We start from the raw sequence: 26,893 nt of genomic DNA on the forward strand, positions 1-26,893 counted from the left end.
CGGGCGCATGCGCAGCTCTTCAACGGCGAGGCTTGCGGGAAAGATGGAGTGTCCTACGCCTAGTGCTGCGGAGGCTGCGGACCCTGGAGGGGCCGGACCGTGCAACAGCTCCGAGGAGCAGGAGGGTCGGGAACCGGACGGAGTGCGCTTCGACCACGAGAGGGCGCGCCGCCTGTTGGAAGCTGTGTCCGGGGCGCAGCCGGCGGGGAGGGAGGAAGGTGAGTCGGGGGGCTCGGTGATCGCGGCTGGACGGAGGCGGGACGGCCTGCCGCCGGTCCCTGCCCTGGCGCGGGCCGGCCTCTGCACGACGTCCCGGAACTCCAAACTCGCTCTCGGGAAGAGTGCAGAACCTCGAAACTCGCCACCCTGCGGAATATTTCCGCCCTCCTTTCCCATCCCCCCGAGGGCAGGTTCCCCCAAATTCCAGGTCTTGTCCTCTTGGAGATCCACAAGACTTTCCCAGCCTGACCCGTAGCCGAGCCAACTACCATTCCTGTCTGCGCTTAATTCCACATCTCCACATTGCTTCCCTTCCCTCACAAAGCCCTACAGTTCTGACTGATAGGAATGGCTTTATTCAATTTACTTTATTTTTATTTATTTATTGCGACTCCTCACAAACTCGTGGCGGGCCTCCTGCCCTGTGACAGGTCTGAGCTTTGGAAGGTTTACCTGAATCCCAGCTTCCTCCTGAGCTTGATGACTATGTCCTGGATTGCCATATTTCTTTCTTGGTAGACCTGGCTAGCCTTGAACTTACCTCAGCCTCCTTAGTGCTGGCATTACTGGCTTGCAATACCATACCCTGCAATACCATGTTTCCATGTGCCTGTTGCCAAAGAGGAGATCCAGGAGCTGCTTCATCTCACACTTGATGCAAAATTGTGGAGAAGAGTGCAGCTGGGGTTCACTTCTGAGCTGAAGTTAACAGATGGCTTTGTTTGACCCAAACCGGGTGGGTAAGAAGGGAGACGAGAACAGGAAGAGTCCGCCTCTTTCACAGACCTTTCCAGAGCTAGCTACTTAATGCTAACCCAAATGTACGAGAACTGTATCTGGGTTTCTGTGCTAATCAGGTCTCTGTAGAGAAACTGGATTTCTGTACAGTTGGTTTGCTTGCTGAGCTAAAAGATTTCTTTTTAATTTTATGTGATGAGCTTTTGCCTGATCGCGCCAGGTACCCAAGGAGGCCAGAAAAGGGCATCACATCAACTGGAGTTGCAGGCCATTATGAACTACCATTTGGGTGTTGGGAACTGAACCCTGGTTTTCTACAAAAGCAGTAACTGCTCCTAACTGGTGAGGGACGTCTCAGAATTGAGGATACACAAAAACGAAGTGGCCTTGGAGATGGGAAGAGCGTGCCCTGGACTTTGAAGCAGTGAACACAGCAGCTGCTTAATGAACTATTCGCTTATATATGCATGAGCTATATAATACATATAACCCAGTTCATTTCCCTGTCGTCACTTTTCTAGTCTCACATACCTGCAGCATTTACATTCTACCCACTTTATTATAATTTATATATCATAAATTCAACCATTACAGCTGTACCACTCAATGATTTAAATATGTCTTTTATTTTAATTATGGATAGGTGTGTATCCATGTCAGAGTACATACAGATGTATTGAATTCCTTGGAACTGGGGCTACAGACAGTTGTGAGCCAACATGGGTGCTATGAACCAAACTCGGGTCCTCTAGATGAGCAACACATGCCCTTAATAGCTAGCCGTCTCTGCAGCCCCCAACTCAATGATTTATTTATTTTCTTACATTTATTTAGAGAGTGTGTGGTATGCATGCCCACACATGTACCATGGTGTGTATATGGAGGTCAAAGAACAACTTACAGGAGTTGGTTCTCTCCTTCCACCATGTGGGTCCTGAGGATCAAACTCTGGCTCTTAGGCTTAATGGCAAGTTCACTTACCCAGCCAACCATCTCACCAGCCCCTAGTCAGAGATTCTCAGTAAAAGTAGAGACTTATGTAGTCATAACCACAATCCAGTTTTAGAAGATTTCCATCATCACAGGTGGTATCCATCTCTGCTTTCTCACACCTGCCCCAGGTAACCACTAGTGTTCTCTGTCACCACAGATTGGCCTTCCTCAGCCTCTCGTACAAACAGAATCGTTTAGTCTTTTGTGTTTAGCTTCTCTCTGCGTGTTTTTGGGGCTCAGCCAAGTCACAGTGTGTGTTCCTTTTTGTTGCTAAATAGAACTCTGCTGGGACTGGAGAAATGGCTCGGAGGTTAAGGTTAAGAGCACTGGCTGCTCTTGCAGAGGCCCTGGGTTCAATTCCCAGCACCCATATGGCAGTTCACAACTGTCAGTAACTCCAGTGCCAGGGCTTCTGATACCCTCACACAGACATACATGCCGTCAGAACACCAATGAACATAAAATTTAAAAAATTAAATAAAATTAAAAAAAAAACCCTCTTCTGTATGGGATATTATATTTGCTTGTACATTTGCTATTTGGAATATAGGTGTCTGGTTTGGACCTCTTCTGAGAAATTCTTTTGGAGGGGGCCCTCATTATCTAGCCTTGGCTGGCATAGAGCTCACTGTGTAGATAGGATGACCTCAAAACTACAGTAATCCTCCGTGTAGTAGGTAGCCATTCCAGCTTTGATCTGGAAGTTCCAACCCCCATTGAGGCTTCGGTCACTGTCACACCTACAAGGCGGGGCCGAGAGAGAGACAGAGACAGAGAGGGGACTCTGAAGACCCGAGATCAGGATGCACCGCCTCTCTTGGTTCCTGGACCCTAGACGCTGGAGGTAAACACCACTGGACTGCGTTATGTCTTTCCCAGACCCTGCAACCTACCTATCACTTCATTTGTAAGTTACCCCACTAAATAAACCTCCCTTTTAACTACGTGGAGTGGCCTTAATAATTTCACCAGTACCTCCGACCTTGGCTTCCTGAATGCCAGGACTAATAATGGTGTACACTATCATGCCCAATGAGAAAATCTTTACTCTGTGTGTGTGTGTGTGTGTGTGTGTGTGTGTGTGTGTGTGTGTGTACAGGCTCATGTATGCCATGGTGTTTGGTGGAGGTCTCTTTCTCCACGGTGGGAGCAGGGGATTGAACCAGGTGGGTTGTAAGGCACGTGAAGCAAGCACCTCTACCTGACTGTCCCTCTTATCAGTGATTCTGCTGAGGGATTATGCAGAGGTTTTGTTTGGGCATCCATTTTCTTTCTCAGAGGTCTCTTCCTGGAGTGGATTTGCTAAGCTAAAATGGTAACTGTAACTTTAACATTTTGAGGAACTGTCAAATCTTTCCAAAATGGCTTCTTCAATTTCCATTTCTTTATTTGAGGCTTGAGCTTTAGTTCTTTATGTTCTCCCCCTTGTTTATTGTTTTACCTTTTGTTTGGTTTTGTTTTTGAAACAGAGTCTCTATATTATGTAGCCCTGGCTGTCCTGGAGCTCTCTGTGTAGTCCAGGTTGACCTCAAACTCACAGAGATCCACCTGCCTCTACCTCTCCGGTGCTGGGATTCAAAGCATGTGCCACCACACCAGCTGTTTTCTGAGTTTTCTAAATATTGGTGACAGTGAGCACCATTTCACTTATTACTCATTTGTATATTGTAGTGAACTATCTAGTCACATTGTTGCTCATGTTGTAACTTGGCTATTTCTTTTATTACTGAATTATAAGACATTTTATATTCTGGGTGCAAATCCTATAGTTCAGATATATCCACATATGTTTTCTTTGAGACTTGTCTTCATTTCTTGTTTCATTTTGTTTTGTTAAGATTGTCATTAATCCCAGGACTTGGGAGGCAGAGGCAGGCGGAGCTCTGTGAGTTTGAGGCCAGCCTGGGCTACACAGAGAAACTTTTATCTCAAAAAAAAAAAAAAAAAAAAAAAAAAAGATTGTCTTCTTTGGGGTGTTTCACTATGTTGCACTGGCTGACCTGGAACTCTAGCTCAGGCCTCAGACTCATAGAAATGCTAAGATTAAAGGCATGCACCACCCTGCCTGGCTATCTTCTTTATTTATTTATTTATTTATTTATTTTTTTGTCAGATGTATCTATATGTGTGGGCTCTCGGGTGCCATAGCACTCATGTGGAGGTAGAGGACAATTTGTCGTGGTCAGTTCTTCCCTTCTCCGTGTGGAACCCGGGGATTGAACCCGAGTTCAGATCAGCCTTGGTAGCAAGCGTCTTAACCCGCTGAGCCGCCTCCCCGTCTCGTGCTTGTCTTAGGAACGGTGCCTTTGGAAGCATCATTAGCGTCTGCCGTGGGAGAGAACACGGGGTGCTTGTTGTTCTTTGCCGCTGCAATGACAGACTTCTTGTCCTTTGTGGCTGTGTAATGTCCGGTTGGGTCAATGTGCCATGTCTTCTGTGTTCTCTTCACTTTGTTTTAGTTGTGAATGCACACTGTGTGGCAGTGAGAGGACAACCTGCAGGGTTCTCTCCTTTTGTCAAGGGGATTCTAGGAATCAAAGTCAGGTGGTCGTGTTTGGCGGGAAGTGCCTTTGCTTCCTGAGCCATTTCATCAGTCCCACCTTTTCTTTCTGTTTTTAAAGATTTATTTATGTCTTTTATGTATTTGGGTACTTTGTGTGCATGTACATCTGCACACCAGAAGAGGGCATCAGACAGTTGTGAGCTGCCATGTGGGTTCTGGGACTTGAATTCAGGACCTTCGGAAGAGCAGTGAGTGCCCTTAACTACTGAGCCATCTCTTAAGCCCCAGTCCCACATTTTCTATATTCATTCATTTAGCTAACTTCATAGCTTAGCTATGGGAAATTATGCCACCTTACATATGGCCATGCAGGTATCTCGATAAGCCAGTTTATTTAATTTTTTAAGGGACTAAATCATTGTTTCAAAAGACTTTTGTTGATATTTTGTATCAAAATAGTTGCACTTGGAGCTGGAGAGATGCCTCAGTAGTTAAGAGCTGTCTTGCTCTTCCAGAGGATGGGAATTTGGTTACCAGCACCCACATCAAGTGGCTCTTGGCTGCTAAGGGTACCTGTACTCACATGAACATTCTCACAGACACACATTAGAAATAGTAAAAATAAAGCTTAAAAAAAAATACCCAGAAAACAGCTGCACTTTCTCCTCCTCCCACCTGGCCCCAAAGAGACCAGAAGAGAGAAAAGTACAGAGAAGGCCAAAGGTCAGGATGTCCACCTCACAGACTTCGAGAACCTCGCCTGACAGTGGCAGTTGGGAGTAACTCTGAGAGAGCACCACACTGCCCGCCGACAGACTAAAGAATTCTCACGGCCATATGAGGGTAGCCAGAGTGAAATCCCCCAAAACAAAGTCTCGGAACACTGTAAAGATGTGGAAGTTTTACAGAGAAGTCATGGATGATTTCTCAGCAGTGATTGATACAAAGTGCAATGAGATGCCGCTTGCAGAGAAAGCAGCAGCATGAAGAGTGATGTCTTTCCTGCAGCTAAATCAGCAACCAAGACACTTTCCTCTCCTCCCCCGACTCTGTGTGTGTCTCTGTCTGTCTGTCTGTCTGTGTCTGTCTGACTCTCTCTGTCTCAGAAGGAGAGCACCGAGTGATGGCCTCAGCATTAAGAGGCACACATCCATTTTGTGAGCAGGGGAAAGGGAGTAGAGCTAAGACAAGTTTTGTCTCAGAGCTGGGGCTGAATGGTAGAAAGCTTACCTAACATTCGCAGGGCCCTAGGTGTAGAGAGGGAGGGATGTCAGCAGGTCCAACCATCTTGATTTGGTCACATCTGGTTTAAAAACTTAAAAATAAAGATGAAGTTATTCAAAGATAGCTAAAACTGAAAACCTCCACAGCCAAGTACTAAGTTTTGACTGGGCCAGCTTCCTAGAAACCCTTTCTATTCAGCTAGGACTTTATACAGAGCTTCAAGGTTTCCTATATCAGGGTCTTTTTCTGGGCTCTGCTGGCTCTCAGTAATGCAGACCCATGCTTGTGTTCTTCCTCTATGGAGGCCAATTTACACTAGGCTGAAAAGTTACCTTCCAACAGTGAGAAGGAATTGGATTGCTGCTTTCACACTGAAATTACTTGGAATGGTTGCTAGAGCTAGGTGTGGTGCCTCATGCCTTTAATACCGCACTCAGGGGCATAAGCAGGCTGATCTCTCTGAGGTCAAGGCCAACCTGATGTATATAGCAAGTTCCATGGCTACATAATGGGCTGGAAAGTTGGCCCCGAAGTTTAAAGCACTGACTTCTCTCACAAAGTATCTAGGTTCAATTTCCAGAACCCAGTTGGCAATTCACAACTATCTGTAACTCCCATTTCCCTGGGTCCAGTGCCCTCTTCTGGCCTCCATGGTGTGCAAACATGCATGCAAGCAAAATACTCATGCACATGAAATAATTTTTTAAACTCAATTTTAGAACTATCTAATAAGGAATGCACATCCATGTCTTGGGTGTGTGTCTTAGTTAGGGTTTCTATTGCTATGAAGAGACACCATGACCATGACCACTCTTACAAAGGAAAAATATTTAATTGGGGTGGCTTACATTTTCAGAGGTTTAGTCCATTATCATCATGGTGCAACATGGCAGCGTCCAGATAGACATGGTGCTGGCTCCATCTTGATCAGAAGGCAACAGGAAGAGGACTGTCTCACTGGGCGTGGCTTGAGCATATATGAGACTTGTAGCCTGAATCCTAATTGGTCTTAATAATAAAAACCCAGAGCCAGATATCAGGGTAAATGCTGAAAGATTATTAAAGGAGCCAGCACTACGGAGACTTCTTACCTCTACCAACTCCTCAGCCTGAAAGAGCTGAGCTCCTTTCTCCTCCTGCCTTATATTCCTGTCTCAACCTCCCTAATGCTGGGATTAAAGGTGTGTGTGCCTCCCAAGTACTGGGATTAAAGGTGTGTGCCACCACTGCCTGGCCTCTATGACTAACTAGTGGCTGGCTCTTCCCTTTGATCTTCAGGCAAGCTTTATTTGTTAGAGCATACACAAAATATCACCACAGAGAATTCAAAGCCACCTCTACAGTAACACACTTCCTCTAATAATACCACACCTACTCCAACAAGGCCACACTTCCTAATAGTGCTATTTCTTCTGGGGGCCATTTTCTTTTAAACCACCACAGTGTGCATTGTCCTTTTCCTAAATAGCTCTCTCTCCTCTAATGCTTAAGTCTATGTTAGAACTGTTGTTTATGTTGCTGTTTGAGACAGGATCTTACTATTTAGCCCTGCACAGCCTGGACCTTACTATGTAGACTAGACTGGCCTTGTACTCAGAGATCTACCTGCCTCTACACTTGAGTGCTGTCATTAAAGGTGTATGACTCTTCATCCTGCTTTTAACACTGCTTCATAAGAAGTCCTCAGCTGCACTTTTTAAAAGATTACAGTGCATGGTGGTAAGGGCCTATAGTCACGGTCTACTGAGGCAGAAGGGTCCATTGAGGCAGGAATTCATGGGCAGTATGGGACAACCTCACCTAACAGCAGTGTGTGACTAGGTAAAGAAGACTGGCCTATGTAAGATAAGTAGTAATGCAGTTGGTTTGCAAGCATGGCATGAGTTATGGCACAGTGGCAAGGAGGAGCAGAGGTCTGTGTATGTGTTGGTGTGGATTCCATTACTCGGTGCCTAGGTTTGGGATAGATCAGAGACAGTGCTGGTGAGGTCGCATCTGTCAACTTGCCTGATTTCTCTTCCCTCTGTAGTGGAGCACATGATCCAGAAGAACCAGTGTCTCTTCACCAGCACCCAGTGTAAAGTCTGCTGCGCCATGCTGATTTCTGAGTCCCAGAAGCTGGCACATTACCAGGTAGGCCATTCTGTTGGAGCCGTGTATTTACCTTCCAGGCTGAGTGCCAAGCCCTCTCCTCTCCTGTCTTGCACAGTGAAGGCTGCTTCTTCCTGTATGTTTGCTTGGGACTTGAAGATTGACTTAATTTCTGTGAATCTCATCGCTCCCATCCAAATCAGGATCATTGTATGTAGATCGTTCTGTACAGCTTGGTATAGCAGGAAGTAGCTTTGGCTTTATGCATACCTGAGTTTGAATCCAACTCTCTGACATCATCTTATAGGCAAGAAATTCCACCATGCTTGGCCTCAGCTTCTACATGTGTAAGCTAACAGTATTCTCATAGCTTGTTGAAGGTTAAAGTAATAGCAGGTAAAGGGCCTAGCACGTAATAGCAACTCAGGAAATGAGTCTTCTTCCCTCATCTTCTCATCCTTGTAAGTTTTGTCAGGAGGAGTCTGGTGTGTCATGGCTGCCTTCTCTATGGAATAGCATTTGGCTATCTTTGATCTTTCTCCTGGGTTCTTGCAGAGCAAAAAACATGCCAACAAAGTGAAGAGATACCTAGCAATCCATGGAGTGGAGACACTAAAGGGGGACGTCAAGAGGCTAGACTCAGATCAGGTAATACTGCTGCCTTGCTGAGACTGCTCGCTTCCCAAGCAGGTTGGTGTGGTGTGAGTGCAGGCTTTGATTCAAACTGACTTGGCTGCAAATCTCAGCCCTGTTGTCTAACGGGCAAGTCTTATAATTCAGAGCCTTGATTTCTTCCTCTGTTAAAAACAAGAATACTTCCGAGCATGGTGGTGTGTACCTGTGACCAAGGACTTGGATGTGGAGGCAGGAAGATCAGTACTTCAACGTTATCTTCTATTACATAGCAAGTTTGAGGCCAGCCTGGGCTACAAGGAGAGACTATCTCAAAACAAACAAAAAATACTATTATAGCTAGCTACCTTTCGGGACTTTTCCTAAGCTGAGAACAGACTTACAAAATAGCACCAACCCCGAAATCCGTCACACAGTAGTGTTCAGTAAATGGGACCATTCATTGTCGTGTTCTACACCAGGTGACTGAAGAAGAGCAAGAGAGGATGTCGAGGGAAGCTCAGGCTCTCATTTCCTGAGCTGTGGGGAAAACAGAATTTCAGCATTTGGCCTCAACAATCAAAGAATATAAATACCTCCTCTCATGATGAAGCAATTACATTTATTTTTATCTCACAATTACTATAAGAATTACCCTGAAACGAGCCCTAATTCCTTGAGTGTACTGTGACGTTCAAAGTATGGAAGTTAAATATGTCATGGGGATAGACGTTAGTGGGCAGGGCTCTTTCTCTTACTAGGTGAGTGACCTTGAGCAAGTCACTTAACCTCTCTGGAATTCACTCATAAAGTGGACATGATCTCGCCTCTTTAGTGTTATGAGGTAAAGTTTCAGTCCCCAGTAAATGCTCAGTAAATAAGAGGTTACTCTCCAGACCGCCTTCCTGCTCCAGGGACCGCTCCAGTGGCCAGTGCTTTAGAGGGGTCTTGCTTCCTTTCCAGAAATCATCTCGTTGCCCCTATGGCTTCGACCCAGAGAGGAATGATCAGTTCACTCTTTGCACTTCAGTTCTTCAGATGACTGAGTGGCTAGATGAGATCACAGCACCCACCACCAGCTAGGAATTACTAACCCCAAAATGTCTGCAGTTAGAAGGTTAAGAAGTGCTGAAGAAACAGCTTATTCAGGAGACAGACTTTGGGAAGATTAAAATACACTTTGTAGTTGGAACCTGGTGATTTACTGTGTGCTCGACACAGCAGGGTACAAGGATAGGTAACAAAGATAAGTCAAGCTGTTCACATCCAGCATTGCACTTGAAAGTCTCCTAAGCTGTCAGTTTAGGGTGACGAAGACTAGAAATCTGATAGACTCTAGGCATGCAGATGAGGAGCAAGGCTAATTCTTTCTGCATATACGTAGGAGGGGCCTTGGTGATTGTTCAGTCATTTTTTTTTTAAAGTAAAAGTCGTTGAATGGCTGATAGTAGACCTAAAGCCAGGCAGGATGGAGGAGGAACATTCTAGACAGTAGGAATAACAAAGCAAAGCAGGGAAGTAACAAAATAAAACAGGAAGTTATGCACAGAACCTGACATGAAGCATCTGGAGAGGGCTCTGCTTAAGGTGTGTCGGGGTTAACATGTGCAGGCGTCTTTATTGTCCACCAGCCCCCGGGCAGGGGAACCACTGGAGGTTTTCTGGATGCGCGATGGCATGATCAGACCTGTGTTCTCTCTCCCACCCAGAAGAGCAGCAGAAGCAAAGACAAGAACCACTGCTGCCCCATCTGTAACACGACCTTCTCCTCCCCTGTGGTGGCACGGTCGCACTACCTGGGGAAGACCCATGCCAAGAACTTAAAGCTGAAGCAGCAGTCCACTAAGGGGGCAGGTACTGGTTTCTGAGAAGTGCTTTTGAGACCCTCCCGTCCTCCCTCGGGACCAATGGCGGGTGCTTCCAGAATGCTCACTGGGGCCTCAGACATGGAGAGGTCGCTCTTAAGAGTATTGAAAACTCCACTTAAGAGTTGGGGATGTAACTCAGCTGGTAGAATACTTCCCTAGTGTTCACAAAGGTTTGGCTTTCATTGTCAGCCTTGCATAAGCCAGATGTGGTACACACCTGTAATCTCAGCACTCAGGAGGTGGAGGTAGGAGAATTAGAAGTTCATGGTCATCCTCAGCTGCCATAGGGAGTTACATGAAACTCGGCTTCATTAAAATTGGCCTCAGACTTGGGTTCACTTTATTTCCCTTTGTGTTCTATCAGATTTTCTGTAGAAGCTTCTTAACCCAAGCTTTTGTCCTGACCAGTGATTGTGACTCAGGAGTGCCAAAGGCCGACACACACTGTGAGCATTCTGTCACTTGCCTCTCCCACACCCACTGCTCTCACTGCTAAGTGTTGCTAGTTGACAGCTAATTCCCCATCTTTCTCATGGGCTCAGGTCATGCCGTGCTCACTTTGACCCACAAAGCTGCCTCTTGTAAAGGTGGGGGCTAGCCTTCAGAGCAGCACACTCTAGTGTTGCCCACCAAGTGTTTGCAGCGGCCCTGAACCACTCCCCAGCACAGGTGACCTCCTTATCCTGTCACCTCCAGCTGGCCTTCACTTTCTTCTTGAATTCTGAGGTTTTTAACTTAGGCTAACTGCAATTAGTCAAAAGTGGGAGACCTTTGATCTCCCCCTCTCTCTGTGTGTGCCTGTGTGTCTGTGTGTCTGGTGTCGCGTGCACTCTGTTGTGGACCAAAACCACACTATAGATAGAACTTCTGATCCTTTTTGCTTTACTGCACCATTGAAACAAGACAATGGTATTTTAGAAAAATCTACTCATAATTATACCCTTGAGCCATACCCAAATCTAGTTGCCCGCGGTATGCAACAGTAGAATATAGACTCTGAAGTCAGAACAGCACAGACCTAAGTCCTGGCGCGTTTACTTACCGTTTGGGCCTGCATTTGTACACCCATAAAGTGTCATCACTATCTGCTGCAGAGCATGTGACAGCCAGGTGTAATGGCAACACCTCAAATCCTAGCACTTGAGAAGTGGAGGCAGGAGGATCAGGAGTTGAGTGCACTCTTTGGCTACAAGCTTGAGACCAGCCTAGCCTATGTGGCACCCAAAAAATAAGAGGCAAACACTGCCCTTCCCCCCCCAAATCTAGGCTAGAACACTCACTAAACAACAACTGTTGTTATTATTGTTGTCAACAAGAGAAGCCAGTGAATGAAATCCCCTCATAAAATGCAACCGTTGACCAGGAAACCACATCTAGAGCAGTGGTTCTCAGCCTTCCTAATGCTATGACCCTTTAACACCTCCTGTTGTGGTGATCCCCAGCCGTAAAATTTTGTTGCTAATTCATAACTGTAATTTTGCTACTATTATTAATCATAACGTAAATATCTGTGTTTTCTAAAGGTCTTTGACCTTTCTGTGAAAGGGTCATTCGTGTCATGTGCCCCCCCTCCTGCCACACACACAAGGGGTCGAGACCTACAAGTTGAGAACCTCTGTTCTAGAGCATGCCATTGACCTTGTTTATGGTTGATTTGTTAACTTAGATGAAGAGTGACTGATTTTTGTCTATAAAGTGAGAGCTGGTAACAACAATAGCACCACAATGTTTAAGCATTAGGCCAAGGAAAATTATCTTTTTTTTTTTTGGTTTTTCGAGACAGGGTTCCTCTGTGTAGTTTTGGTGCCTGTCCTGGATCTCGCTCTGTAGACCAGGCTGGCCTTGAACTCACAGAACTCTACCTGGCTCTGCCTCCCGAGTGCTGGGATTAAAGGCGTGTGCCACCACCGCCTGGCACCAAGGAAAATTATCTTAAGAACAGAATTTGTAATGTTCTGTGGAACATTCCTTCTCCCAATACTTCTATTCTAAGCAGGAAATTATTTTCCACTTTGACTTTCAGCCTTTGCCACATGAAAATGTGGATTGCAATTAGTGCATCCACCATTTGTATTCTGCTGTTACTTTTCATTTAGCCTAATAGTTTAAGCATATGTTCATATTACTTATGAGTTTATTATAACTCTATTCCTGAACTTAAACATTTGTCTAATATAAAAGTGAAACATGCATGCTGTACAAAATAGAGATAAATTGAAAGGAATGTGCATAATTTTACCATTCAAAGTGCTGTTAACCTTCTAGGTTGCCCTTATAACCTTGCGTACCATGTGTATGCGTATATCTATTTGTGTAGGACAAAGTGCTAAACGGTCTTATTAATAAAAGCCCAGAGCCAGATATTGGGGTAAAAAGCTGAGAGATTAGAAAAGCAGAAAGAAGCCGGCCAAAGAGACCTACCTCCTGTATATCCACGCCTTTATGCTTTTCTGTTCTGCATTTCACTCCCTCTCAGCCCAGCTACATCACTTCCTCTTCCTGCCCAGCTCTGTCACTTCCTGTCTGTCTACAGAGACCTCCAGATCTTTATGGTTAACTAGTGTTGGAATTCAAGGCGTGTGTTCCCAGTGTGGCCTTGAATGCACAGAGATCCAGATGGATCCCTGCCTCCCAGTGATAAGAGTAAGGTCTGTGCTACCATTGCCTGACTCTATGTTTAATATAGTTGCTGGCTTTTTCCTCTGATCCTCTGATAAACTTTATTAGAGTGCACAATATTTTGGAGGACACAATACATCACATGTTTGTATTATATTTGTTTTATGTTCATCCAGGTTGACTCCATGTATATGTGCTTATAATTATAAGCATAGAATACATCATTTTCTGTTTCTCTTAAAATGATGCACATACATGAATAATTCCAGTTCAACATGCAAAACATTGAAAGAAGCAAGGAAAAGGCCACCCAAGTCCTGCTTCTAAGGAGAGCACTGTGAACAGTGGCTCCTGCTTATCTTTGCACCTGAGAGCCTGAGACAGGAGAATTGCTGAGTTTGAAGCCATTCTTGGCTACAAATAAGTTCTAGGCCAACCTGGGTTACAGAGTGAGACCCTGACTCAAAAGAATAAGCAGACAGATATATCTATATGCTACATGACATGCTGTCATGTATACGTGTGTATGTCTAGGTGACATTTTTAAATGCCATTATATTTATGTAGATTACACAAATTTTGTTTTGGTTTGGTTTTGGTTTGGTTTGGTTTAGTAGTTTTGTTTTTCGAGACAGGGTTTCTCTGTATAGCTTTGGAGCCTGTCCTGAAACTCGCTCTGTAGACCCAGCTGGCCTCAAACCCAGAGATCCACCTGCCTCTGCCTGCCAGGTGCTGGGATTAAAGGCATGTGCCACCACCCGGCCCACAAAAATCTTTCAACATTGACACGACCATATTGTATAATATATTCAGCTTCCTTATATATTGCTTCATGTAGTATAACATTTCCTTGTGTTGGGGGCTGGAGAGATGGCTCAGCAGTTAGAGTATATTCTACTCTTGCAGAGGTCCTGAGTTTGGTTCCCAGCAGCCATGTGTGGTGGCTCAGAACTCCTGGTAACTCCAGCTCCAGAGAGCTCCATCACCTCAGGCGTCCATGGGCACTGCTCTCATGTGCACTTACCACACCTAGGCACATGCAATTAAAAGAAAGTCTTTGATATAAAAAATTCCCCCAGGTTATTGCAAACTTCTTGTAGGTATCTTAGCAATCATACAAACCACTCGGTGGTCCTTCTAATGTTGAGTCTTTACATTCTTCTCTCCCTTTTCTCTGTTATAAAAATACAGTAGACGTCCCTGGAGAGCACACTTTGCATATCTCAGGTATTTCTTGAGAGAAAACACTAGCTCTTGCTGCTTTGGATGTCCATTAAACAGCTCCTCCAGCTTTACAGCTCACTATACTACTTCCTTCTAGTATGTTTTGTAACAACATTTATTTATTTTTATGTATGTGCATGTTTTGCCTGCCTATATGTCTGTGCACCATGTGCGTGTAGTGCCCACAGAGGAGGGCATCAGATCTCTAAGACTGGAGTTGTAACTGGTTGAGAGCCACCATGGAGGTGCTGGTACCACCATGTGGGGGCCAGGTCCTTTGAAAGAGCAGACAGTGCTCTTAACCACTGAGCCATCTCTCCAGCCCCACCCTCTAGTAGGTTTTAAAGAATAACCTTGGGCCATCAAGATGACTCAGTGGGTCACAGTGCTTGCCACACAGCCCTGGGGGCCTGAGTCTGACTCTCAGAGCCCACATGGAGATGAAAGGAAAGAACGGAATCACAAAGTTGTCCTCTGACCTCCTCCACACATGCACTCTGACATGCACGTGCGCGCGCGCACACACACACACACACATACATACACATCTGTGACTGCACAAACACGTATACACACATCCATAGCATTTACTTTGAAAAGGCATCTACATGGCTGTTTGAGTCCGCTAGAATCCAGCTCTGACCTGTCCAAGGGTTCCTGCGGGAGAGGAAATGATAGAGACCATGAGAAAGACAGAGACACAGGATAGCTTTGGGAGGGCCCTGGGTCAGTACCCAGTCCCTCGAAGTTTATAGCAAAGGGTCTTTTAAACACTACCCAGGGGAGAGGCAAAAGACCTCCCCCTTTCAAGATCAGAGCACACCGTACAGCCAAGTGTAGACCCTTCAAAACACCTGGTAACCACGCCCTCAGCCAAATCATCCCATTATGCAGCCCTGCTGGGTAAAGCAAGTTCAGATTCTCTGACCTTGAGTAATCTGAGCTTCCACATATGACCTACTTTCAACATCCCATGTTGACTATGAGAGGCTCACACATATGTCCATACCAGACTCTGATTTGCTGATTTCTTTTTTTAAGAAAAGATTCATTTCTATTTTTAAAAGTGTGTGTGTGTGTGTGTGTGTGTGTGTGTGTGTGTGTGTGTGTGTGTACATGTATGTACATGTGTGTACATTTAACTGCATAGGCCAGAACAATTGGATAAAGGCTTTGTGAGTCCCCTGACAAGGGTGCTGTGAATTGAGCTCAGATCCTCTGGAAGAACCATAGACATTCTTAACCTGAACCTACTCTTTAGCCCCTGACTCATTGAATTCTTTGAGCAGATCAGGAATGTTTTCGGATGATGAATGCATCAGTGGGAGCCTTCAGACCTACTTGCTGTACTCTTGAGCCTGGCAAAAGATGATGGCTCCAGGGTCACACAGTTTAGGGTGCTCTCACTGACTTGGTGATCTTGAGCAAGTCATTTTCACTGTCAAAGCTCAGTGTTCTCTGTAATCTGACAAAATGATACCTACTTCATTGGAATACTTCTAAGACCCCAGAGGGAAAGTGCATATATATGTGTGTGTGTGTGTACATACATATATATATGTATTACACATACATACATATACATACATACACACACACACACACACACACACACACACACACACACACACACACACATATATAATGGGTAATTGTTAGTGCCACTGTTCCCTCCCCTCACATTGCCGAGACTTTAGTGTAGTCTAACAGGCATCTCTGCCAGGTGTGGTGGCTCACACTTCAATCCCAGCCTGGATTACATCCTGAATCTTAGGCCAGCCAAAGAGCTACATAGCTATGTAGTGAGACCCTTTCTCAAAATAAATACATACATACATACATACATATGTACATACATACATACATAATAAAAGTAGTTTTTAATCTGGTTGCCTGGCTCTGTATAGACTCAGAGCTTGAATGTCTGCTTTAGCTCTATAACTGCAGTATTTTAAGGATGGAAATGAAATGTTCACACTTCTTATCCAACTCACTTTGATATTCCAAGAAATTCTGAGAGCTAGAGAGTCTGCAAGAATGTTTGCTTGGTCTGTCCCAATTAGGCAACTGGACAGCACAAGTCAGAGCTGTGTGCAAACACTGGGGCTCATGTTCCTAGAGCTGGCAAACAATCACTTGTTCATTGCGCTCGCTCAGATCTTGCCACCTTTCCCAATTAGAGAAGGCATTTATGGTATGACTCTTACGGGCAGTGCCCCATCTCCAAGTGTGATGGGTGACACCACCTTTCTTCCACCTCAAGCATACTCAAAAGCCTGGCACCTTCTGGGTTGTGTTTTCATTGTTTCTGTTTGAACTCTCTCACCACAGCTCTGTCGAAACACCTTACAAATCCTTTCCTTGTGGCCTTCACCTTAGCCTTGCACCAGAACAGAGAGATGCTAGACCCAGACAAGTTCTGCAGCCTCTGCCATTCAACTTTCAACGACCCTGCCATGGCTCAACAACACTATATGGGCAAGAGACACAGGAAACAGGAGACTAAGCTCAAACTCATGGCACACTACGGGCGGCTGGCGGACCCTGCCGTCTCTGACTTCCCAGGTAAGAGGGCCCGGCTCACATGCAGAGCTGGACCAGGGACTGAGCACTGGAGCTCCCTGGACTACCCAATGTGTGCTGCGTCCTGCATCCTCTAAAGCACATCAGCATGGCACAATAGTGCATACCTGTAATCCCAGCACTTGGAAGTCAGAGACTGGAGGATCAGGAGTATGCATATGTATACCTATATACAGACACATAAGCAATTAATAAATAAGTGGAAGCAAGGTCATTGTTCTTGTTGTGAGTATAGCCTGCCAGTCTGAGCTCAGGGCAGGGCTGCTTTTGTTGGGTTAGGGGTTTAGGATTTGTTTTGTGTCCTGAGCCCATGCTGGCCTTAAATTGTGTGTATCCAAGGATGACAAGCTCCTGACTGTCCTGCCTCCACTCTCAGCTGCTAGATTACAGGGCTGTGCCTCCATGCTTGGCATAAGCTCCGTCACAGCAGCATCTTAAGAAGCTGGGTGTGTGAGCGCTGGCTCTCTTCTCCCCCAGAAGCGCATTGGCTGAGGCTGCAGCAGCCAGAACGGACCAGTCTCCCTCCCTTCGCTGCCCACAGGAAACCATTCTCCAGAAGGCCCCCTGGGTCAGAGGCCACAGCACAGGGCCCACACAATACTGTACCCAGCCCATGTAAACGTGTGTGCATCCAGAATAACTTCAGCACATTTAACTAGACATGTGCATTATGAGAAAACAATCCATGAAAAAAGTCATCCTGGACCAAAAGTGGCATTTCCACAGGCGGGTAAACTGATCCGCCTGTGATCTCTGTAACGAAGGCTTCAGGGCCCCTAAGCAAGTACCTTTACCTACTGCGTCGTCCCACTTCCCCTTAATGTTGTCATCAAATGAGTGTCCTTCACTGTGGAATGGGAAGATGGCCTTTCTTTTCTTTTCTCCAGTGCTCTGCCCCGAGTGTATACCCAGCCTTTACTTGTTTCTTAACATTTAACTTTAAACATATTGTAACTCATCTGGACATTTTTGTAGCATGGTCTACTTGACATAGAAAAAATTTCAATGTAGGAGGACTATTTACAGTGTACCAAGGAAATTATTGTAAGGGATCTGGAAGGAATCTGATCTCAATGAGAATTAGACTCTCAGTCGGGTGAGAAGATGATCCACCTCAGTCTAGTTGTCTTTTGCTCCTGCCCAGGGCGTTTGCTGTGAATCAGCGAGAACAGTGAGTGCTGTGTGTTTCAGTTGTCCCCATGAAACTTGCCTAAGCAGTGTGTTAGTTCGGGTCAGTGGCTGAGTGAGGTGGCCGCTGCCTAATCCCAGCACTCACAAGGCTAAGGCAGAAAAATAGTGAGTCCAAGCCTATCCTGAGTTGCATATTGAGTCTTGTCTCAACACACACACACACAAGAAAAGAGAAGAAAAGAAAAGAAAAAAGGAAAAAAAAGTGGTGGCATTTGTTTGTAATTTGGGGCAAGGTGATAGTGAGTCCCAAGCCAACCTGTGCTGTAGAAATAGTTCAAGGCCAACCTGAACTACATTAGCAAGACCCAGTCTCAGAGCCCTAACAGACAGGTTCAGTAAGATATCATTATATGATAAATATTAAAAATCAGCTTTTCATACACCAATAACAAAATTGCTAAGAAAGACACAGAAAAACAATCTCCTAATGACTATAAAAAAATTAAGGAAGTAAATGTTGACTTCAATGAAAATTATTAAAGTAATCAAAAGCTTTTGAAAAGGGAGCTGGGAGATGGTTCAGTTGGTAAAGTGCCTGCACCATAAGCAGAAGGACTCCGGAACCACATGGAAGCTGGGTGTGGTGGTGCACATCTGTACCATAGCGCCAGCAGAGCAGACAGGTGGTCCCTGGAGCTAACTCACCAGCCATTCTATCCAGTTAGTAATTTCTGAGTTCAATGAGAGAATCAGTCTCAATAAGAACAATAGAGAAAGATACCTCGTGTCAACCTCTGAATTCCACAAGCATGCGTGGGCTCAAAGTACACACAAAAACTAAATAAATAAAATTGAAGACTGAATAGGACAGTACACATGTGAGCCTGAGGCAGGAGAATTGCCTCAAGTTCAAGGCCTGTCTAAGCTACACTCTTACTGATCTTCAGGTAAGCCTGGACTCCATGGCAAGACCCTCTCCTAAAAAACAAACAGGCAAACAGGCACCACCATTGCTAAAATGGGGGTGTGTCCTGTGGTGGCAGAATTAATATAAAATAACCATACTATAAGTCATTTGTGGATTTGGGGTAATTCCTATCCAGATGCCAGTGACATTCTTCATAAGAATAGAGAACTACCCTAAGTGTGTATGATGTCGCACATGACCTCCAGCAACAAAGGTAGCCTTGAGAAAGAAAGCAAAACTTGAGGCATTGCAGATTTTCCAAACCTCCAGCAAAGTGAACCAGGCATGGCAGCACTCCTCAGAATCCAGGACTTGAAAGGTGAAGGAGGAAGGTCAGGAGTCAAAGGTCATCCTTGACTGCATAGAGAATTGGAGGTCCGCTGAGTTACATGAGACCCAAAAATGACTTCCCCTGTAATCCCAGCACTTGGAAGATGTAAGCAGGATGATGAGGAATTCAAAGCCAGCTTTAGCTATGTCCAGGAGGGGCTTTCCAGTTGTATGTGTGCTGCTTGTCCTATGACAACTAGCACCCGGCATGCAAAAATAAGTCCACCCTTCACATAATGGGCCATTGGTTTGCCCTTTCTAGCTCTGTGTCTGTTCCATATATATATATATATATATATATATATATATATATATATATATATATATATGTTATGATTCTCATGAGAGCATTATAAGGTATGCAGAATAAGCAAGTATGATAGATAGTACATGCTTATAATCTTGGCACTTGGGAGGTGAGACTGGAGGAACAAGTTGAAGCCTAGCTAGCCTAAGATACTATCTCAGAAGAAATACATGACCTATGGTAGACATTGTGGCCTGGCATGGTGATGCATACCTATAATCCCAGCACTCAAGAGACTAAGACAGTGTAATCACCATGTCTTTAAGGCCAGCCAGAGCTACATAATGTAGTGAGACCTCATTTCAAAAATAAAATTTTAAAAATTAGCACTAGAGAGATGGCTCAGCAGTTCACACCACTTGCTGGTCTCAAAGTGGGTATATCAGGTGGCTCACAACCACCTATAACTCCAGCTCCAGAGGATGTGACTCCCTCTTCTGGCATCTTAGGCACCTGCACACATTACATACAAGCAGGCAAACACATGCACATAAATTAAATTTTTAAAAAATCATTTTAACCTTTTGAGGCTGATACTAACAGTAACCCAAGACATAGCTATTTTATCCTAAGTATTATAAGTATAGAGTAGTATAATTAATTGGTTTATGGTTGTGAAAAGAAGCATTGGAAGGAGAAGGTTTTCACGACGTTACATGCAACAGAGCCAGGGTTCCAGTCTGACCTCTTTGTCCTGACTCACTGCTGGAGCCATGTGGCAAAAGGCCACTGTGTCACTGGAGCAGCCCTGGTTGTGAGGCAGGGCGTCTGCATCCCAGTATAAAAAGACAGGTTGACCTTCATAGCAGCTGCACTCCTTAATTACTGTCACGGCAATCCTGAGGCGAGTGGGCCTTCCAAGAGATCTCTCGGTGAAGGGTGCCCTTAAAGAGGCCACTAGGTAAAGCAAAGGTCACCTCTGTTCTGTGGTTCTTTATTGTTATAAGATCTACTTATTTTGTGAAGGGTGGGGCACACACATGCTGTCGTGCACACACATGCTGTGGTACTCATGGAGACGTCAAAGGAGAACTTGGAGGAGTCAGATCTGCCCTCCTACCTTGTGGGTCATGAGGATTGAACCCAGGTCTTCAGGCTTGCATGCAAGCTTCTTTACCCACTAAGCCATCTCATCAGCTCATACTCTGTCCTTCTTTGTTTACTCAGTTACAGTCTAGTCTGGTGTTTGCTGGAACTAGGAATTGGGCTTGCTTGATGAGACTAAGGAGGTACAGTGTTACAGTCCGTGCCTCCAGAGCACCCAGGACCTCTCAGCTCCACCCACCGTCTTCAGAAGGTCTTTTGTGTGCTCTGTGCAAAGCAGCATTCCTCCAGATCCTTCCTGCTGGATAACTAACTCTTCATTTTGATGTGTGTTTCAGCTGGGAAGGGCTACCCCTGCAAGACGTGTAAGATAGTGCTGAACTCCATAGAACAGTACCAAGCTCACGTCAGTGGCTTCAAACACAAGAACCAGTGAGTAACATCCTTTGAAGAGTCTTCAGCAGGAGTCTGGGGTTTCTCAGTCAGGTAGTTCCCCGCTTAAATGGAATACAAGAGCCTTTTCTCAGTCAGCAGAAGATAAATCAGTTAACAGGCAGTGTCCCCTGGGTTTCTTCCCTCAGCTCTCCTCTAGCATGGGGACGGACTAGGCTGAAAGGTTCCGTAGAGATGTACAGATGATTTCCTTTGTGGTTTCCCAAGAGTGCCTGGATTTCTTGGCCTGTAGCAGCCTGAGTAGGGAAACATGATTTTCCCCCACTGCTCTGAGGCCCCCTTTTCAATCAGCAGTCTGTGCAGCAGCTCCCTCTACAGCTGACTGTCAAACGTGGTAAAACACCCAAGTTCTGGCCACAGCAGACCCAGCCCTGCTCTCACAACTTTACAATCTGATAGCAAGAACAAAGCAGATAATCTGCCAATAAAAATTGTGGTGTGGGTGTGGTAGTGCACACCTGTAATCCCAGCACTTAGGAGGTCAAGATTATCCTCAAATACTAGCAAACTCAGCCTGAGATGCATGAGATCCTGTCACAGAGAGGCTATGACAGCCCTCACAAGGGAATTAGTGAGTGCCAACCTTGTTCTCAGTGTTCCAACACACTTGAGCAGCTCAGTATCGGGCGTTGTCCGTAGACAGCCTGGAGCCAGCCAGAACTTCGGAGCCACTCACCCTTGAAATTGGTAGTGTATCCACACACAGTGACACACCCCTGCAGTCCCGGGATTTGGGAAGCTGAAGAGAAAGATTGAGAATGTGAAGCCAGCATGGGCTACCTAGCAAGATCCAGGCCAGCCTGGACTAACTGAAGTGCTGCAGCTCTGAAGGGAAAGGTATCCCAGGGGTTGGGAATGAAGGAGTGAGTACCACAGAGTCACACCACACAATAAACCTCACACGAGAGATTTATTGGGAGGAGAAACCCCAGGAGGGTGGCTGCCTCTGCTCAGGCGAGAAGCAGCAGAGGACTGAGCAGAAGTCAGGGTTTATGTAGTGTTTCTTGGGGGAGGGGGGGGCTTTCCAGGTGAGATTTCCAGAGTGGAGATTGGTGGGATTTCAAGTCCTGAGCTTAGACTTTTTACTCTGTAGAACGGGGACTGGGTCCAGCATTAGGGAAGTTGGAGTGTTCTGTGGGTGGATCTGACATTCAGGGGTCCTCGGTGTGCTTGCCTCCAGGAGCTCCCAGGCTGACCAGGAAGGAAGGGAAGGTGGCTGGCACTGGTTTTGGTTTTTGCTTGTTTACTGTTGTGACCTTGGGTAATTTCAGTCTCGACTATTTCTGTGAAACTACAGCTATTGAACAATTGAGTTTCATTCGATCCTCGGGGAGGGCTCCAGGAGAGCACCTCCTTCACCTAGCCGCAGCCAGGTGGAGTGACTGCCTGGGTCAGTTCCACATCCTGGTGGCTGCCAACCGTTCACCTTGCTCTCCTGCTGCCACATGGAGCTCAGTAGCCTGCCTCACTTAACAAGGCTCTGTAAGGATCAGAGGCGACCCTCGAGGTGTCGCTATCAATAAGTTTGCTGTGAAGATCAACTTGCTTGCTGGGCGGTGATGGCACACACCTTTAATTCCAGCAGCTGGGAGGCAGAGGCAGGTGGATTTCTGTGAGCTCAAGCCCAGCCTGGTCTCCAGAGCAAGTTCCAGGATGGCCGGGGCTGCATACAGAAATCCTGTCTTGGGGGAAAAAAAATTTTTATTATATTTTCACTTGTGAGCACACTATTAAGAAGGTATCCAGTCCCCTGGAATTTGAGTTACAGTCATTGGTGAGCCCACCAGATGTGGGTCTTCTGTAAGAGCAGTACATGTGCTTACACACACACACACACACACACACACACACACACACACACACGCGCGCGCGCGCGCGCGCGCGCGCGCACACGCGCGCACACACACACGCACGCACGCACGCACGCGCACACACACACACACAAGGAATTATGTTTGTTGAAAGTAAATGCAACTCAAGATCATCATATTAAGCAGAATAAGCCAAACTCGGGGACAGACATAAGAAATCATGTTTTCTGTCCTTTGTGGACCCTAAATCTCACAAATTTCTAAAGGAACATTTTAAGCCAGTTGTTTAAGCTTTCTGAAGTTCAGCTTCATACATAAAATGAGGGTGCTGCTCTTTGCCATGCAGAATTGACATGAGGTTGAAATGGGACAATAGCCTAGCATTCAGTGGCCCTCAGTAAAAGGAAAGCCACCCTGCTCATTGTTCCAGCATGAGGAGAGCCACACTGCCATTAGAGCAGCTACCGAGCCTACTGTTACAGGCATGCCACACACTCACCCTGTGCCTTTGTTCTTCTCAAATTGCAGGTCCCCCAGAACAGTGGTGTCACCCGTGAGCCAGACACCAGTGCAGACGCAGCCCCCTCCGAAGGACTCAAGTGTGGCGGAAGACTAGAGAAGGTGTTTCTGCCCGCCGAGCCTTGCTGGGGCAGCCACAGCCAGTTCCCGGTGACTGCGCAGCCCTTGGCTCCCTCGTCCTCCTATCTAATAGCAGAAGAATATGGAGGCATGAGGCCAAATTGGGCTGCAGACAGCCTCTGACTGGGCCAGGATGAAGCGCCTCCTGCCCTCCTCTTTAGTGTGGTCCTGCAGGTCATGGGAGAGGAGACGGGGCTCTCAAGAAGACCTGAGGTGGTGGTTTAGAGGTTAGCCTTTCTGGCCCCTCTGGGCGTATGTCCTGCAGTCCCAGTGTCTGTCCTTTCGAGGTCAGTCTGGAGCAAGTCCCTGCAGATGAAGGAGAGCACCATCTCTGGGCTCCAGGAATGCCTGGGAAACTGCCTCTTTTCCTGAAGACTTTGCAGGGCAGCAGATACAGTAGACCAGAGTGGAGCTAATGTGTCGTTCCCACCTTCAGATGCGCAGACTTGCCTGGTGTAGACCCTGCCAACTGTGAAGTCTTCTGGAACACATGAACACGCGCGTGCACAGACACACACACACACACACACACACACACACACACACGTCATCCTGAAGGCACTGCCATCTCTGCTGCCATCTCTCCAGCTCCCAAATGGTGCTAGTGGGCATCTGCAGTAGCTAGGAGCCTGAGGAGACCTGAGTGCCCAGTGGGATCATGGGAAGCACCAAAGGAAGCCTTTGTCCTTTGTCAGAGATGCTCTGACCCAGGGTCATGTGAGAAAGTCTCCCGCCTGCTATGTTCCTTGAGGATTCTGTGCCCTTGAAGTCAAACTGCCTCCCGCCAGCCTACTGAAAGGCTACTTGGTATTAGTTCTGTGCCCTTGTGTAGTAGACTGTCCCACCCCGGTTGCTGTGATGCTGTCCTTCCCCTGTCATCCTCGAGGAGATTTGGGGGACCCAGGAAGGAGGGCTGGAAAACTGGTGTGAGGAAAGGGCCCTAGGCCCTGAACTGAGAGTTTTTCCTACTGCTGTTTTGTGACCTCAGAATCCACTGGGAGTGGATTTTTTTCACATAACTGGAGCAAGGATTCTAGAAAGTATCCCTAAGGCTCCTTGTCATGGAGGTAAAAAAGCTTCACTTGTTAATGCAATTGGGTGCCGTATAGGAATGGGGGCTGGGCTTAAACTTAAACCTTTGGCCACTCAACCATCCAAATAATTTTTTCTGTGAGCCAGGCTGTAACTTCAGATCTAGGGTTTATAGCCAGCCATGTTGATACTGCTATAGTGTCCCACACACAGTCAGAACCCCCAGGGTCCTCAGTAATGATCTTACCCCAAGAAAAGTCTCCCTGGTGCCTAAACCCAGCCGAGTTCATTGACCCAGACACCTTCATCTTTCACATAGGCCTCTTAGAGGTCTTGAGAGAATCTAAGCTTTGGAATCTGATTTATTCTTGAAATAGTCATTCTAGCTACTGAGTGGAGGACTGCAGGGAGGCCAATGAAAGCTGTATCTTTAAGGCTTTCTCCAGGGTCATTCCTACAGGGTAGATCTCTACCAACCTCATGTCCAGGATGCTGTGTCTTAAATTCTGAACATATGAGTGGTTAAGGACAGGTGTCCTCTTCCTGTTCAGATTAAAGAGCTAGAGGAGTTTTCACAGAGCTTCTCATAGGCTTTCCGGTCCTTGGAAGAGCCTTTTCTGTGATTTGGAAATGACGGGAAGGAGTGCTATGCCTTAGAAACTGATGTAGATGGGCCAGACCAAGCAGTCTCAGCCCCGGTTCCCTGCAGCTTACTGTTCTGGGCACCTGCCCCTAGCCAGCTACGAGAAGCTCTTCTTGGCTCCTAGAATAGGTTCTCAGCTTTCCACTTTCCGAGTATAGGCCACCTCAGAAGTTTTCCCAGAATTCTGTGCAGCCCAGTGTGTCAGAATTCGTCAAGATTACTAGGTAAGGAGGTGAAGGGTAAGGTCACAGATGGGCTGACCAGCGCGAGCCCTCGTTTCGTGAGACCTCTGTCTAGATGCAGGAGTCCCCGCCAGCTGCCTGTCCAGCACTGCTGGTGTGGATCCCTGGAAGGAGCCGGCTCTTGTCCTCTGGAGGCACATGGGAATGCCCAGCGTGCAAGCACTACAAGCCTGGAATGTGAACAGGCTGAGAAATGAACATCTGGTCTATATGTTTTGAGGTTTTATTTTCTAGTTTGTTTCATTTATCCAGGCTGGTCTCAAACTTGTCGTGTAGAAGACTAGCCTTGAGCTGCTGATCCTCCTGCCTCTACCTCCCTAGATCTGGAATGTGCTCTTACATCCACTTTCATCCGTGTTATTGTGTATATGAGAAGTTCTTTTTGTTTTGTTTTTTTCCTTGGAGAGGGGGACAGGGTGTCATTATGTAGTACAGACTGTCCTGGAACTTGATCTGTAGACCAGGCTGGCCTCAAACTCAGAGATCGCCTGTCTCTGCCTACCTAGTGCTGGGATTAAAGGTGTGTGCCACCACCACCTGGTGAGAAGTTCCTTTTTTAATGCTGTCTAGTAATCCTTTATTTGAGTCGGTCACAGCCGAGCCTTTCTACCGTTGAAGGTTGTTTCTCACTGAGGATCATCCCAAATAAAGCTGCTGTCATTCCGTGTGCGATCCTTCACTCACAAGGGGGATGATGGGATGCACAGTTTTTAGCCACAGTGGTTCTGATGTTCCCCTGTTCAGTATGTAAAGGCCCCAGTGGTCCCATTTCTTGTCTGTGCTAATTGTTATCAGTCTTTAAAGTTGGATTTTCGATGGCAACCAGGAAGGTGGACTCAGGGCCCAGTCTTCTAATATAGGGCACTCTACTTCCAGCATTAAAAAAAAAAGTCTACATAGCTCTGGCTGTTCTGGAACTTGTGTAGACCAGACTGGCCTCAAATTCACAGACATCCACCTGCCTCTGCTTCCTGAGTGCTGGGATTTAAAAGCCTGAGTCACAATAGACAGCCTGTTTTCAGCATTCTTTGTAAGACCATATGTGGGATTCAATAGCCTGGAATGATGTCAGGTATCAGTGCACAGGTCCACACACAGCAGGCAAGCCTCAGAGAGGGCTTCCCCATGGTTCTAGTGACCCAGGAAGGTCTCACATAGGCATGGGCCCTGGAGAGGCAGTGTAGAGCAATTCAGAGAACTCAAGCTCTGGAATCGGGCAGCCAGGGCTCAGATGCCAGATCTGCCCCCATAAAGCTCTGTGATCTTGGTTAGTTAGCCCTCATTCCACCCCCCAATATGAAACAGTACCTACCTCAAAGCCTCTGCCTGTGCCAAGCCTGAACTATAGAGCAAACCCATACATCCATTCTTAGCACTGTCCATAAATGCTTTAAGTCTAGAAACATCAAAACCATTATGAAAATGGGCCAGCTTTGGCATGCAGTGACCCATGCTGGCCACTAGGTGGAAGGCACTCCTTGTTTTGCTGGGCAGGGTACACCAACCCCAGGACCTTAGTGTTTGATTTAACGCCAAAGAGAATAGGATAGTTATGGTGATATTTTATTTGTACTGATATGTGATTTTAATTGTATGTTAATAAATAAAGTTGCCCAGGGA

The 26,893-nt window shown here is 46.2% G+C and overlaps 1 protein-coding gene across 5 annotated transcripts; it reads left to right on the plus strand.

Annotated features, from left to right (window-relative positions):
• Znf346 (zinc finger protein 346) lies at window positions 1–25,936 on the plus strand. 5 transcript variants are annotated; one of them, XM_042278521.2, is made up of 7 exons: window positions 2–218; window positions 7,707–7,810; window positions 8,324–8,416; window positions 10,093–10,234; window positions 16,423–16,656; window positions 20,792–20,885; window positions 23,246–25,936. In XM_042278521.2, exons 1-7 carry the CDS (start codon window positions 8–10, stop codon window positions 23,331–23,333), a joined length of 966 nt encoding a protein of 321 aa, XP_042134455.1. In that variant the 5' UTR covers window positions 2–7; the 3' UTR covers window positions 23,334–25,936. The 5 variants fall into 5 exon arrangements, with proteins under 5 accessions (XP_076429516.1, XP_042134455.1, XP_015851199.2 ...); XM_015995713.3 differs by having other exon boundaries at window positions 3–218; window positions 10,090–10,234; XM_042278522.2 differs by having other exon boundaries at window positions 3–218; window positions 16,471–16,656.
• The last annotated feature ends 957 nt before the right edge of the window (window positions 25,937–26,893 follow it).

This window comes from Peromyscus maniculatus, chromosome 5 (assembly GCF_049852395.1).
Source record: "Peromyscus maniculatus bairdii isolate BWxNUB_F1_BW_parent chromosome 5, HU_Pman_BW_mat_3.1, whole genome shotgun sequence".
NCBI lineage: Eukaryota > Metazoa > Chordata > Mammalia > Rodentia > Cricetidae > Peromyscus > Peromyscus maniculatus.

Coding starts and splice junctions, on each gene's coding strand:
- Znf346 (XM_015995713.3), top strand. CDS start 8: ATGCGCAGCTCTTCAACGGCGAGGCTTGCGGGAAAGATGGAGTGTCCT. Junction 219..7,706: donor GCCGGCGGGGAGGGAGGAAG/GTGAGTCGGGGG, acceptor TTCCCTCTGTAG/TGGAGCACATGATCCAGAAG. Junction 8,417..10,089: donor AGAGGCTAGACTCAGATCAG/GTAATACTGCTG, acceptor TCTCCCACCCAG/AAGAGCAGCAGAAGCAAAGA.